At 32.8% G+C, this 16,880-nt stretch overlaps 1 protein-coding gene across 1 annotated transcript; it reads right to left on the reverse strand.

Annotated features, from left to right (window-relative positions):
• Positions 1–4,347: 4,347 nt before the first annotated feature.
• Positions 4,348–6,405, reverse strand: LOC132612800 (uncharacterized). The gene has a single exon (XM_060326888.1). It carries the CDS (start codon positions 6,403–6,405, stop codon positions 4,348–4,350), a length of 2,058 nt encoding a protein of 685 aa, XP_060182871.1.
• Between the last annotated feature and the right edge of the window lie 10,475 nt (positions 6,406–16,880).

The raw sequence follows: 16,880 nt of genomic DNA on the forward strand, positions 1-16,880 counted from the left end.
TTTTCCTTTACAGTTTGGTGTCCACCGTGAGCCCTTGGCAGTGTTTTCAATATAGTTTTGTTTATCATTTCTTATCGTGCTTTTGATTACTCAACACTAAAATGGCAGAAAAAGCACCACGATTCACACCCTGTTAATATTACTTTGTTTTCCCTTTTTCATTTAGTTCTGTACTTTACGAAACTTCCTTTATTACATGTGTTAGAAAGAAATCTGTGATTGAAGTAGCTCAGCTAAGGCACAACTGAATTTGGGATGTCATGCATAGAAAAATGTGATCACTTAGTAGAAAACATGATCGGATGGGAAGAGCTATCCCTGCGTGAGATAGCATAGCTTGGGAGTTCCGTCTATCTCAGACAAATAAAAATAAAAAAGAACAAAGGAAAAACTTCCTAAGAGAGCACATGAGGCTCGCTCTATAATTTAAGCAGACATGTTTTATTAGTTGAGCTTCAAATCAAAGTATTTATTATCACTGGGTTTAGTTGTTAAACAAATTGAGCTCCATTAATTCAATTTGTCATTACGGAGCCAATAGGATCAGACTAGTCTGCCCTTTGTTATTCTAATATCGTCTTGAGTGTAACACTAAGAGATGAACCTCTTTGAATTATCACAACATCCAACCCTTATGTAGTCTTCCTCTTGCCCATACTATACTTGAAGAGGAAAATAAATAACAATATAATGTGCTTCAATTTTTCACATTTTTTTTCTACTCTTTCATCATCCCAAAACCAATCAAAGAACCAAATGCCAAAATAGAGAAAAAAAAATTACAAGGCCAAAAAGAAAAATGCACACACGCACACACAAAGAGAAAAGAGAAGCAAGCATTTTCCAGGTTTGTGATAATTTCACTTTTTAATTCGACTCAATCTCTCTGAATTAGCTATTTCTTTTTGTCATATTTGATTGATCCATACATCGTAAAACAAATTATGTGTTTCATCTCTTTTAACTAAGAAATCGCCGAAGCAAGTATCGCAAAGTTCAAAACTTGATAATAATAATGGGCTCACTCTTTTACCTCATCCACTTAAATAGCATATTTTTGTATAGAGAAGAGTTTGAAACTGTGACGTGCGCCTAACACACACATCACGTGGGTGCTCTCACCACCAGATCAAAGTCATGTGAGATTTTTTTATGTCTCATTATCTTATGGATTTTATGATAGAAATTTAAGGGCCTTTTAATATATTTTGTCTTTAGGCCTCTAAATCCATTGAGTCGCGCTCATAAAGACTGTAACAACAACACCACATAGTTTAAGTATTGAAAGAGCAAAATGTAAATGGTTTAGGGGGCTTTAAGTATTAACTATTTAAAAGTAATCGTTATAGTTAGCACTCCTTGATAGAAGTATAGAGGGCAGCCTGACATTAGGATTTCTAAAAATGTTGGCTCTCATGTCGTGCTCATCTCTATTTTAACCGTCTCTTTGTGCTTAATTGGGTCAAATAAATTTTGTATGGAAGACTGGAAAAGGATATTGAAAACTTTGTACTGCTTTGAGACTAATGCAACTAGAAATTTACTGTAGTTGATAGCAGATGCGAATCTAGAATTTCAAAAGAATGAGTTCACCATTAGCTATGGAGTATTTTTATTTCTTTTGCCTTTGGTTCGCCGCTTAGCGCCTATGGAAAGTTAAAAGGCTACTTTAGAAATAAAAAAAAAACATAAAAAGTGGAGGAGCTCGAGTTAGATCCCAAGACCCTAAGGAAATAAACACAACTCCTAACCAATGCTCTATTAGATATATTTTCAGAATTATACACATAATATATCGAGTTTAGTCGAGTAAACATGTGTTAACGTGACCTAAATTTGATACCTAAATTCGTCTCTAGTTGATAGAGACAAAAATGAGAGAAAAGTCGATACTCCAGAAATAGTCTTGTAAGTTGTACTGTGTTTTTTTTAAAGTATATTAGAGACAATTAGAACAATTATGACGAAACTAATCAAGCTCATTCAGAATATTTATATTTCAATATTAACATTTTAATATCAATTAATACTAAAAGAGCTAGCAGTTGTTTTCCTTTCTCTATATTTTCCGAATTGTAATACTCCCTCTATTTTAATTAATGTCAATCTCTTTTTTTAGACCGTTTAAAACAATGATTCATTTCTTAATTTGAAAAGCAATTAATTGAAAGTTACATTATTTTACTCTTAATGAAAAACTTTACAATCACACAAATTTTAACCTCAAGTTTCAAAAGTCTGTATTTATTTTCATCATCTTTGTGCCCAATCACGTAATTTTACATAAATTGTAACGGAGATGGAGTATTTTATATTAGAGAGATGGAATTAAATACATCCTAATTTTTAAATGAAGCAGGGAAAACTTACGATATACTAATCCAAAAGGAATCTAGTTTAAACCCTCTTTAAGAAGAGGTTTATAAGCACATAAAATATTGGTATACATAACTTGGAAAGGTATCACCAAAACTAAGATGATTCAAAATTTTAGTTTACTTTTCTCAGTTAGACCGTTGAACTGTTGAAGGCCACAAGTATTTCGACAACAATATAATAAGTTTGTTTACCCCGAATTTAGGTAATCAATTGAATTTGTAAGTGAGGTATAGGATATGTGGGCAAACTTCAATCTATTTTGGTTTTTCGTGGAGTATATATATGGATTCGTGTGCAATGGTTTGTGTATATGAATCTATGCGTTAATAACTTGAATAAATACGTTGCTATGGATGATCAAGTAAATGATGTTAGAAGAGTAAGCTAAAGACAATAATATTCCACTGATTCGGACTAAAGAGAAGAATGATATTTTGACTTGCTATTACAATGCTCTAGATCCCAAAAAGCTAACCTTTAAAAGTAGGGAAATGCCTCATATTTATAGTTTTGTCTTATGGGCTTTGCATACAACATAAAGCCTTTTTAGAATAAAGTAAACCCTAAAAAGATAAGGTTGGGTCGTACGGTCTGACACCCGTACGGTTGTCGGTACAAAGTGACAGAACGATGTTGACGCGTGGCGATTTTGTAACGATTAACCGGACTAACGACTACGATCAACTCGGTCACGCTAAAGCCGGACCAACAGCCACGATCAACTTGGTCACGGAGAAATCGGACTGGCTTAGATGCGGAGTTTGGTCCGGAGATACCGAACCAAGCAGATTTGCTTCACTTTTCTCAGGTCAGCTGCAGCCGGTGCAATTTCACCGGTTCTAAGAGAAGACTCGGTGATCATGCCTGTCTTTTCTTATCTCCGGTCCTCGGTCTCACCGGTCTTGTGTATATCCAATTTTTACCGTATACAAAGTAACCTACCGATTTATTTTTAAGAAAGACTAAAAGTCAGTTTGGTTTCTTTTATAAGACTTTTATAAGTTGCTAGAACTCATAGATAAAATTTGTACATGGCATGCCGCCTTTTTACTAGTTGAATTTCTAAAATAAGTTCTAACATAACTTATGTAAATATAATTCAAAAGAAAAGGAAAAATATGTTTGTAGCCTCATTCAACAATGAAATTATACTTTAATGACATCACTCATTATATGTCAAGTTTGTTAACCACTCATTTTTTTTTTAATATTATTAGCAGGTGTAGTTTCAAAAAATATAATAACGCATATACGCTAAATGAAGAAAATAAAAAAATAAAAACTACGAGCAGTTACATGGAATCACAAGAAGTAAAGGTTGAAAAATGAGAAGAAAGAAAATGAAAGATAAATAGTATACAAAATGTATTTTAAAAATAAAAACAATATAAAAGTCAAAACAAAAAAGAAATTAAAATAATAGAAACAAAATATAAATTAAAAAGAAGAGAAATTAAAATAATAGAAATTTAAAATAAATTTAACAGAAAATAAATTAAAATAAATAGAAAAGAAATTAAAAAAAATTCCATGTAATTACACCCCATTCTCAACCCCCCTTGAGAATTGGAGAGTATAATTACACCCTCCCAATTACACCAAATTCCCCTCTAACTTGGTAATTGACTGACTAAACAAGCATGATAAACAATGTAACTACATCCAATTATACTCACTTCCAATTCCCTTATGACTTTCCAAATAGGCTCTTAATTAACCTATTGGTGGAGATTGTTTCCGCTACAACTTTCTTTGTAAACAGAGTCGGATCCAGGATTTGAAATTTCCGGGTGCCATGTGCCATTGAATCAATTTAGGCTTCGGGTCGGATAAGGATTATTCATTTTTCGGGCTTTGGTTCGGGTTATTCGTCTTTTCCGATGAAACATTTGTTTATAGCAATATATAGAAGAGAAAAGCATAAAAGTTCCACTAATATTACTAATATCATAAATATCCATCATTCATTTACAATTGTCCTCGACGAGGTTTCATCTTCTGAAAATGATCAATGATGACATCATTACTTACATTTGTAAATACATCACGCTCTATGTAACATACTAAACAATCATTCAAATATTGATCACCAATGCTATTCCGCACTTCATTTTTGATCCGCTTCATGGATGAGAATGCTCTCTCCACAGTTGTGGTTGCAACAGGTAAGATCAGAGTTAACTTCACAAGTAAATAAACAAGTGAATAAGTATCCACAAGATTTTCCTCAACCAATGCTTTTGCCAAATCACGAATTCCTTGCAAGTTAGAGAACTTGGGATTACCACTTCGCATATGAAATATGACAGTATCAAGTTGGTAACTCAAATCTCGAATTCGTACTTCATCAAACTCATCTGGATAACACTTTGCTAAAGTCATGATTCTACCTTTATCAAAATTAGCAAAAGAATTGATTGGATTCAAGCTACCCATCCCAAGAAGCAAATCACTACTCGCTACATCAAAACGATCATTAAGCTCTTGAAGTTGCACATCAATCACGGCACAAAAGATTTCAATACGCAAGTGGTGTGAATAACAAACACCAGAAGACTTACGCTTTGACTTTCCAGGAAAATAAGACTCATCTAACTTGGGAATCAAAATATCATGTTCATCACAAAATGAGGAAACATCATCCAACAAAGGCTTCCATCCAGTTTCCCTCATATCTTGCAATCTTTCTTTTACAATGTTAAGAAACCCCACCGCATTGATAATATCTTGATCCTTTTTTTGTAAAATCTTGCTCAACTCATTTGACATTGCCAACACTTTCAACATCAAGTGAAGCATAAAAACAAATTTGAATGTTTTAATCTCAATCAAAAGATATTTTGCTTGATTTCTATCACTTGAGGTGGAACCTTCATGTTTAATCACTTCAAGAACATGAACAATAGTTGAGAAAATAACAATAAAGTTATCTAATGTTTTGAAATGCGATCCCCAACGAGTATCACCTGGTCTTTGAAGTCCGCGCGTTTGATTTAGTTCTCGTCCAGTATGAACTTCACCTGATTCAAGTAACTGCTCCAACTTTTCAACTTGATGATGACGAATTAAATCTCTATGCTTAAAAGATCCTCCAACAACATTCAACACATTAGTAACATGATCAAAGAAGTCTTCAACATCCCCATGTTTTTTAGCAATAGCTACAAGTGTTAATTGCAATTGATGAGCAAAACAATGAATGTAATATGCCGATGGACTATCTTTAATAATCAAAGTTTTGAGACCATTTATCTCTCCTCTCATATTACTAGCTCCATCATAACCTTGTCCACGTATTTTAGATGGACTTAGTGAGTGATTGGAAAGCAAAGAGTATATTTCTTTCTTTAATGAGCATGCCGATGTATCACTAACATGGACTAGACCGATAAATCGTTCTACCACCTCACCATTCTTATCAACATACCGCAACACGAGAGCCATTTGTTCTTTGTGTGAGATATCTTTGGACTCATCCACTAATATACCAAAGTAATCTCCATTCAAGTCTCCAATTATAGCTTTCACCGTTTCTTTTGCACAAGCATTGACAATGTCTTTTTGGATCATAGGACAAGTCAGAGTATCATTTTGTGGAGCATTTTCTAGTATCACTTTTCCCACATCCGGATGTTTGTCCCCGTGCCATCGTAAAAATCCTAGAAAGAAGCCTTGATTTGTTGAAGATTCACTTTCATCATGACCTCGAAAAGGCAACCCATGATGCACAAGAAGTCTTGCCACATCAATTGAGGCTTCCAAACGCATTCTATAATCACTTTTTTCCTTCTCGGAATGCTTTTCAAGAACAACTTGAATTGATTGATGATGATTTGACAAATCTAGCATCTTCTTGAAACATTTATCATGGACGCTATTAACCTCACCAACATGCAAACGAAATCTTTCAAGAGCCCTATTCCAACTCCTAAAACCATTTTTCGTATAAAACTCAGCCGCACTTCCATGTACAAATTCATTTTTGAACAAATAACAACATAGGCAATATGCGGCATCTGTCTTCATGCTATACTCTAACCATTTAGAATGTGGACCTTTGTACCAATTTGAAACAAATTGCGACCTCTATTTCCTATTTGAGTTGAAGGAAATTTTTTAAGCAAAGTTTGACAAGGCCCTGTTTGAATATAATGTCTCTTCACTTCATCCCGAATTCGAGGGTTATATTCGGCAATGGGTACCCTTTCTCCTAGATCGGCTTCAAGCGATCCTAAATTGAGCTGATTTATAAGTTGAGAACTGTTGGCATCCGTACTAGAACTTGGTTGAGAACAATTGAATTTTGTGAGAAATTTATCCATCGCAATTCAAAAAATCGGAGCACTTCCTACAAAATAAAATTTGTATTCAACTCACAGTTATGAAGCACAGAAGCTGTAAGTAAATTTTCTCTGTAAACATGAAGGAATCACTTAAGTGCTAGTTTTGTATTTCTATTTGCACAAAGTTTTAACAAGATATATATCAGATGCAACTCATTACAAAATCTAAAATGGATAAAAAGTACTTTATGAACCTAAAACTCAAAGAAAGCCTTGATAGTTGATATCACTGATTCAATGTCACATTCAAATAAATGCATATTAGTTATTTAGTTTCCTTCAAGTCCACTTGCAGTCTTGCACACAAATCCCATTTTCACATTCTGCACCATAAATCTTCTTTTAATGTTTATTTCTTTCAAATTTCCAATAGACAAAAAACAAGTAAATAACTAAAAGAAACAAAGAAAGAGAGACAAACAGAGACATACGGCAATGGAATTTGGAGAAGGTACTGTTGTACTGATTTTGGAGATAAAGGTTCTTGGCAATGGAATTGGAAGGTTGCCGTACTGATTTTGACTTTGGAAAGGGGGAACCCAAGAACTAGGTTTATGTTTCTTGATCTGATGAGAGAGAAGAACTTATGTTGTAAAGTTTATATATCTAAACAAAAAAGTAGTACTAACTAATAAGAAATAAAAAAGCTAAAAAGTAGTAACTAAATTACTAATAATTGAAACTAAGTCAACACAAATTATTAAAAAGAAAAAGAAAGAGATTAGACTAGGAACGTGGCTGCTTGCTGATTAGAATAAGAGGATTTGTACCTCACGTGGCTGCTTGCTGATGCTGTCTATATTTAATTTTTTCTAAAAATTAATGTGTAATTACGTGGGTTCGATCCCGCGTATTGAAGGGCAGAAGTCTGGCCCATTCACCACTGGCACTACGACATGCCTTTGTCATCAGGGTGCCACTTTAATATTTATCTATGCATTATGTATATATACCTATATATATGTACAGTTTCGTCCGAAACTTGCGGGTGGCGTGGCATCCCCACGCCACTGAGTAGATCCGCCCCTGTTTGTAAATCACCACCCAAGCTTTAATCCCCTTCTTTTTATATTATTTTCCATTTACTATTTTAATGGTTTTTTTATTAATAAAACGGAAAAAGTAAAAAATGCACTTCACATATTGAAAATGACTTACATTTTTTCCTCCTTTTACCTTTTCGACTTAAATTGCCTGCAACGTTAATATTCAAGTTAAAAGTTTCCCTCGTAATCATCTATTGAACCCCTATTGTCCTTAATATTAATGTTTGAGTAAATAATGCCCCTCAGTTTTGATGAAATTAAAAGATGACACATATGGGGCTTTACTTAATTAATAGGTGACACTGGTTTATTGATCAATGTGACCCTAACAATAAATAGCCCGACCCATCTAGGTTAACCCGAAACAATAAGAAACCATTTGCTTGTAACTAGTTCTTCGATGCTTCATGTTTTGCAACTGAACGGATTAAAAAACAACAACAATGTCTTCTTCGTTCGAAGATGCGATTTTTCATTTAAAATCGGTGCAAACTCCAATTGATTCTAGGTCTAGGTTTAACTCAACTTATTTCATCCATTAACAATAGTAGATTTTTAAAGTTCAGTCCCAACAATTATCAAATAAATAAATTCGGATGGGTCAAGTTATTTATGGGTTGGTCTAATATTCACATGGATCAATAAGTCAGTACCGCCTATTTAATTAAAGACCCACATATGGCATCTTATAATTCCATTAAACGGAAGAGCATTTTTAAATCGAAAAGGGCAATCGGGTTCAATAGGTTAAATGATGGACATTTTAACCCGAAAATTAAGCAAACAACTATTATATCCAAAGAAGAAAAGAAAAAAATGCGAGGTTGAGGTAAAATTTGCTTGGTATATTAAGAAGAAGTACGGAAAAAAATTAAGAAGAAGTAAGAAGAAATACACAAATGGAATAAATTATTATATGACAATTAATGACTGAAAAATACCCGCTTAAAAGCTGATTTTTTTTGCACCAGTCTCATGCACTTAAAAGAAAGTAATTAGTACAAGTAATAACTTAAATGTGCCATGCCAACATCCCGAGGGTAATGTTATTATAAAAAAAATGCCAAGTTTAAGAGAGCAATTAGTTTAAAGAATAGTTTAGATGTACAAATAAACGATGCCAAATTCAGAGGAGTTTCAAGATATCATGCTTTTCTTTAGTAATCCTACATTTAGCACTATTGGTATAAACGTTTGAGGGCGGCCTAACATTAAGGTCTCTGAAAATGTTGGCTCCCATGTTGTGCTCATCTCTATTTTAGCAGTCAATTGGGTCAAATAAATTTACTTTCTATGAAAGAATGAAAAAGAAATTGAAAACCATCTACTGAGACAGTTACAAATATACTGTAGTTGATAGAGACAAAAAGAAGCAGAGTCGCCATTCTAGAAATAGTCTTAAAAAGGAATTGAAAACCATCTACTGAGACAGTTAGAAATATACTGTAATTGATAGAGACAAAAAGAAGCTGAGTCAATATTCTAGAAATACTCTTGTACGTTGTAAAGTACTTGACAAGCACATTTGAGATAGTTAGAACATTTGTATATTAACATTTTAATATACACTAATACGAAAAGTAATAGTAGTTGTTTTTCTTTCTCTGTATTATCTGAATTGTAGTACTTCCCCCATTTTAAATTATATAAATCTATTTCTCTTATAGTATGTTTAAAAAAGAATAATTTCTTTCTTCAGAAACAAATTAATTTAAACTTTTTATTTATTCTTAATGAGAAGTTTTATGGCCTCACGGATGTTATAAGTAATATGCTTAAAACTATCGGTTTCAAAAGACCTTTTCTGTTTCAGAAAATACGTGTCCAGTCAAATAATTTCACATAAATTGTAATGGAGGGAGTATTATTTTAGAGAGACGAAATTAAATACACTCTAATATTATTTAAAAGAAGGATGAATAGCACTTTTAGTCCCTATGTTAATGGTATATTATGATTTTAGTCCTTGTGTTATTCAACTTACTACTATTGACCTTCAATTATAACATGTTGAGTGATTTTAATCCTTCAACTAATGGATCCTAAATATTCTAACAGAAAGTTGATTTTACTGAGGATCAGTTCCGGTATTAAATTTATTTGGTGAAGAACCAGCGATCCTACACATTCCGAGGTGAAGACAAGCTCGATATGGCAAAATCAAGAATAGCTCTTTTTCTCTTCGTTGTTATACCACTGCCTATAATTTCTCATTCTAAGGGATACTTTCATATCAAAAAAAGAGTCACTTAACAAGATCTAACATTCTTTGTTGTCAGTAGAAGTCTTAGGAAAGGTTTTCCTGCATCTTTTTCATATAACTCTTATTCTAAACTTGGTCAGCAAATGTAATTTCTAATAGCAATCCAATGCAGTTGAAGGCACTTTGAAATCCACTAAATTTGGAGGTGAAGGAAAATATCAAAGAGGGTTGGTTTAAGCAGCATTCGTAGGCTACAAGAAAGAGCTTATTTTTGTGTGGGAGGGGGAAAGGGGTTCGTTTTGTGGAGGTTCACCACAAATAGCAAGATAAGTAGAAACTTTGCATGTGCAAATAATGATGCACACAAGGAAGTTCGCAGAAATATAGAAAACAAAGCATAAATCCAAGATTGGAGGATTCAAATTGGAAAGCGATTCATCCATAAGAAGCAAACTTCAACCAGCAAACCAGAAATTTAATACTGGAATTGACCTTCAGTAGAATTAACTCTTTGTAACAATATTTAGGGTCCATTAGATGAAGGATTAAAATCACTTACATGCTATAATTGAAGGTCAATAGTAATAAGTTGAATAACACAAGTTATGGAATACAGGCATACACAGGGGAAGCAAATAACCAGGATCGAACTTGTATGTAATATAGACAATACATAATCAAGATATTAATCAAACACAAAATTAATACTTATCTCTTGAAGCGTGACTTCGACAAAGAATCGAATCTTCAATCACGAACACACACTATCCACGAGATCGTCATACTTCAGCTTCACAGTTTTCTGCTGTGTAACTCGAATATATCAGAATTTGTGAAATTCGCGTGGGTGAATTTCTATGGAAAAAGTGTAGAAACTTGTAAAACTATTAACCTCCTTATGGAATAAGACCCCTATTTTATAACTACAGGTTTAGGGTTTTCACCCTTTTTCAAAACCTGTTGGGTCTTTATTTCCACCAAGAAATAATATTCTATTTAATTCTTTATTATTCGGGCACAGTAGGGACCACAAAATTTAATTAACGAGGCTACCTATTATGGAATTAATTCAAAAAATCTGAATTAATCCTACCATAATAAATTATGAATTATTCCGCAAAAAAATCGTAACTGCACTCCTTAGTTCTACAGATACCAATTAATTAAATTAAATTACTGACAATTTAATTCATTGACTAATTGAATCCTTTATATTTCTGCTTAACTTACATCATGTGACGGATACAAAATCCACATGCAGGGTTTTCACATGAGACCTATAAGCATCTATAAAAGGGTATCATCAATCTCAAAGTCGAGACATAGATTCTATCAACTATTTATTACTTCATAAATGTAATTTGCCATTATCCAATTTACCAAGAATACATAGACCCGCAATTGAGTTATACCTTTTAATAAATCAAAATAATGAGCAAATCACATCGATCATATTAATTATATCAAGATTAAGAGTATAAGTAAATTTAATGAACTAGAGAACACTTATCTCTACTTGGTCCGTTCAATACATATAAAATGTACTAGCACAAGAAGACGGAACTATTGCGTTCCCATAATGAAGATACATTATATTAATCTTGTGCTACAATCATACCGATGGCTTTGTCCAAATTCCATCTTAGATTGTGAACATAAACTTTATACTTATAAGAACTAATGATTTAATCTTCCATGTATAAGCTAAACTCTATACACTAAATCATCTACTATACAATTAAAGGACACACATACTAGTACATGATCTATTTAACTCTTTATTAAAAAAGGATAAATAATTATTCTATAATAAATACTATATCCATACACATGGTTAATAGTATATATCCCAACAATCTCCCACTTAGACTTTTAACTATGACAATTGTTAGAATATACCATACTTAAACGCATGGTTAGTGGTGTATACCCCAACAATCTCCCACTTAAACTTTTAACCATGCATCCACAACTTTCATATGTATTCTTTTTGCATGACTACCAAAAGTCTTAGTAGTGCTCCGTCGTAACTGACCGGTTCTGTACTAAGATCTTCAGGGATCCTATCATGAAACTCTCCGAAAAAAAATGTATCTCTTTTCAGGATCCTATCATTAGACTCTCCCAAGAATATACATCGAACCGATCTTGATTATATTCTTCCATTACGACTAAGTGCTACTACTATCATAGTCACACTATCATTTTCTTAGGTCTTAATATTATCTTCATTGTCTTTCTGTATTGAAATATTAACAACTTCATATAGGGTTATTTGCTCAACATCACTCCCACTACTTATAGGTAGTGAATTTCCTTACGCCTATTAATCTTTCTCCCACTACTTAAATGCAATGGAACATCAACCTTGACTTGTCGGTTAGATGTTCTTTAACTTTTGAATTTTAGATGATTCATTTGCTATTTCTTTACTCAGTTCCTATAAAACTAGTTTACTTCTAGGGACTTGGTTTATTAAATAGTCCTTTTCTAAAAACAATCTACCAATTGTATTAACAATTACCTTATTTTCTTTTAGGACAGTAAATAAATCTCCTTTCGTTCCCTTTGGATATCTAATAAACATGCGTACATCCGTTCTTGATTCTCACTTATCTGTTTTCCCTTTAAACACATGTGCTAGACAACCTCATATCCGAACATGTTGCAGATTTGGCTTACACCCAATCCACTGTTCTATGGGTATCAAAGGTACAAACTTAGAGGGAATTAAATTAAGAATTTAACTCGCAGTTTCTAAGACATATCCCAAAACGAAAAAGCAAATATAAATAAGTCAATCGTTAATCTTACCACCTTCAAAAGGGTCATATTTCTTTTCTCTTTCACACCAATCTATTGTTGAATACTTGGTGTAGACAATTGAAAATGCAATCCCTCTATCTAATAAGTAACTAATGAACTCTACAAAAAGGTACTCGCCACTACGATCAAATCGAGTGACTTAATATATTTTCCCTGACGCATTTCATTTTCGCCTTAAATACCTTGAAATTTTCAAAGCATGGATCTACAGAGCATCAAATAAATATATTCATATCATGAGTAATCTTCTATGAATGTCACATAATACTCAAAATCACCTCTTGCCTTGAAGTTCATTATACCACACAAATCAGAAAGGATTGGCTTAACTTATCATTAACTTTATTTCCTTTTAAGAGAAAAGGTGTCTTACTCATTTTTCCTTCTAAATAAGACTACACAAGTTGGTAGTGCCTCCACTTTCAATGAACCTCAAAAGTTCATCATTTGACCAACTTCGAAATTCTATTCAGATTAAAATGACCTAGACACAAGTGCCACAGATAAGTTCATTTAATTCACGAAAGAAAAAAAAACTCTTATGGGACAGATTAACATTATTCAGTTAAGAAGAAATATGAATTTAAAGTGTCCACACATCAATGTACCACAAGAGATAAAATGTTTATCAAACTCAATAACACAAGAGTTACAAGAAAAATAAACTAACTATCTATCTCTTGTTTGGTTAGAAACTGAAAATAAATTCTTTCTAACAGAAGTTACATATAATGCATTCTTTAATTAATGTCTTATCTCTATCAGAAGAAATTCCTGACTAGTAATAATTGGGCTGGATAAAGTCTATTGAGAATTTGAGATATAATCATTAAATAGATCATTAGTTATGTAGTAAGAATAATAAAATTCAAAACGCACATCACACATACAACCATGCATACTGAATAGCTAGATTCGATAGGGAAATTTAACTATTCATGCAAACTATATAAGTCATGCCAGATAATTCACCCCATAAATTAAAACAGGACCAACTCAAATGGAGAGTAAACTGCTAATTTAAGTTAGGTAAATATCACTTTTAATAAACCCTAGTTTCATTGAACCAACGTGTAACTCGGTTGGAGAGCCAAGACAAGCTATCAGTTAACTAGGGACTGAAGCATAGTAATTTACCATAATGAATTTATCCGATGGGGAAGAAGACCTATGTCAACATATAAACTCATTATATCACTGTTATATACAATGGAGACCATAGAGAATGAACCCTACCACTATTGTTTGAAGAAATAAAAAAATTATTTAATAAAACATTTCCAGAAAACAACAAAATGACCAAAAAACCATCTAAACGACCCCGGATGGCCAAAAAGGGCTCAGTTCACCAGCATATCTCGTGAGTATTACTCAATGGGTCATTTCCGATGAACATACCAAATTTCGAGTCAATCAGAGTTCGTCAAAATCAGAATTCCGAAACCATGACCAATTCGGATAAAAAAAATCCTTTTTTTTTTCCAGCCAAAATAGAATTTAAAAAACATCTACATTTGTTCAGTAGTTCTTATCACATATCATCATTAGCGAACTAATATACATGAATCAAGAACAACGAACAAAATTTTTAAAATATGTTTACATAATCTCAGTGTTGCTTTCTGGAAATTAGCATGTTTATGTAGTCATTACATATAAAATTCAAAACACACCACATAGATATCCATGCATCTTGAACAACAAATTTCAATATAAAAGAATAATTCATGCAACATATATATGTGATGCCAGATATTCACTCTATAAATTTAAAACCAGAGCTAACTCAGACGAAGAGTATGCTGCTAATTTAGGCCAAGTGCATATCATTATCATTATCTCTAGTTCCATTGACCCAACATGTAACTCAGATGGAGAGTTAATACCAGTTATCAATAACTAGTGATTATACCTAGTGACAACCCATAATAAATCTATCCGATGGGGAGGAAGATCTAAAGTCAAAACATAAATTTATTAGTTCACTAGCATTTAGTCATGAAAACCATAAGGACGAAAACCATTAGATCATAGCCAAGTAATTTTTCCTAAAAAATTAATTTTTCAGAAATGAAAATTGCCCGAAACACCATCTAAACAACCTCGAATCACCGAAAAACAACATGATTCACTGCAAAGAAGTGAGTATTGCTTACTGGGTCGTTTTCGATGAACCTACTGAATTTCAGATCAATCGGAGTTCGTAAAATTCTTGATCTCCAAAACTATGACCAAATCCGAAAAATAACATATTCAGGAGATTTAAGGAAAACATAATCTGATCTATATCCTTATCATATATCAATTTCATGTTGAATAATCATGTGTAAACATATTTCAAATTTAACATAAATTAAACTGACATAAAGAGTAGTTTTTTCATACTTAAAACACGTTTTAATCCGAAAGAACAGCCTAAAACCCATTTGAACAGCCTCAAAGATTATTTCTGACTGGGCGTTTCCAATGAACACACCAAATTTCAGGTCCATACGAGTTCGTGAAATTCTTGATCTCCACAACTAACCAAATTCGTCAAAATAACCGTTTTAGGCATAGCTAAGGATTAAATAATCTGATTCAGGTTTCTATTCTACTTTTATAATTATCCCACGAGCTCAAGGCATACATTGTGTCCCTTCTTTTGGGTAAGGCGCACAACACCTAATTACAACAAATTGTCCTCACAATTAATACACCTGAGAATCAAGATAGAACCCGTTTGGATTGGCTTATAAGTTGCTTATAAGCTGTTTTCAGCTTTTTTGAATGTTTGGCTGGCCAGCTTAAAGCCATTTTTGCTTAAAATAAGCCCAAAAAAATAATTGGGTCTATTTGGCTTAACTTATCTAAAGCAGCTTATAAGCTAAAAAACAAATAAGTTGGCCTACCCCAATTTTTTTTTTTTTTTGCTAATAAGCTGAAACAACTTATAAGCTGCTTTAGATAAGCCCATCCAAACAGGCTCATATTACATTTCTCTTTTTGGGTGAACACCACAATATCTCTTCCGGTGAATTAATTAAGCGTTATTAGTATCTAAAGGTATATCTCTTTTTCAAGTAAATAAACCTTCACTACTAGTTTATACTTATACAAGACAGTTTATACATGATACCTTGAGCATATTCTAATGAGTAAAATAAACTACTTTCATAGATCATATTTATTAATCATAATTCTCAATTCATATATTGATATAATATCACATATATAAACCTATTAAGAATTTCATAATTCCAAATAAACAAACGACTTTAATGGTAATCGTTTATTAACTATAAAATTCTTAATTTATACATGTCAGATACAAGTGCGTCATCAATAATACTCATATAATTATAAAAAATAAAATTGACCAATTAAAGAAGAATTCACGAGTAGTTAAAAGCTAAAACTACCAGCAACTTGATCAAATAACCAATTAAACACTTTGTAATCAAGAATATAAAATTAGGGGCAGCCCTAAGGAGTCATGCCGCCGCCTCCACTAACACAGATTAGTGAATACTCCTTTCCTTTTTTTTTTTTTTTAATTATATTTATGTTAGAAATTGTTTGATAGCCCAATATCAGGAAGCCCTGTAACCCCATTTTGGAACACAATTACAGCATCTCTTCCGCCGCCGTACACCCAAAACAACGAGCATCATCTGACCAATTACACAATGGCCATCTAAGACCACTTTGTGTCCTTGATGTCAAGCCGCCGAGTACAAGCAATCAAAGGGACTAAACACTTTTCGAATACACAATTATTTAGTATAAGAATTAAACAATTTCCAGATTTAAGCGATTAAACATAGAGGTGAAATCAAATTAATAGACACAGTCGAATAACCCATAATTATGCGACTATAATCTGCCCCAATCATGACAGCATATCATATCTATAGTTTCACATATAAGCTACACGTTATCTATTTGGGTGCAAGAAGGCTCTTTATGCCAATTGATGGAATACCGGCATACGCAGCCGAAGCAAATAGCCAGGATCAACTTGCATGTAATAGAGACAATATAATCAAGATATCAATCAAACACAAACTTAATACTTATCTCTTGAAGCGTGACTGCGACCAA

Source organism: Lycium barbarum, chromosome 10 (genome assembly GCF_019175385.1).
Source record: "Lycium barbarum isolate Lr01 chromosome 10, ASM1917538v2, whole genome shotgun sequence".
NCBI classification, from domain to species: Eukaryota; Viridiplantae; Streptophyta; class Magnoliopsida; order Solanales; family Solanaceae; genus Lycium; species Lycium barbarum.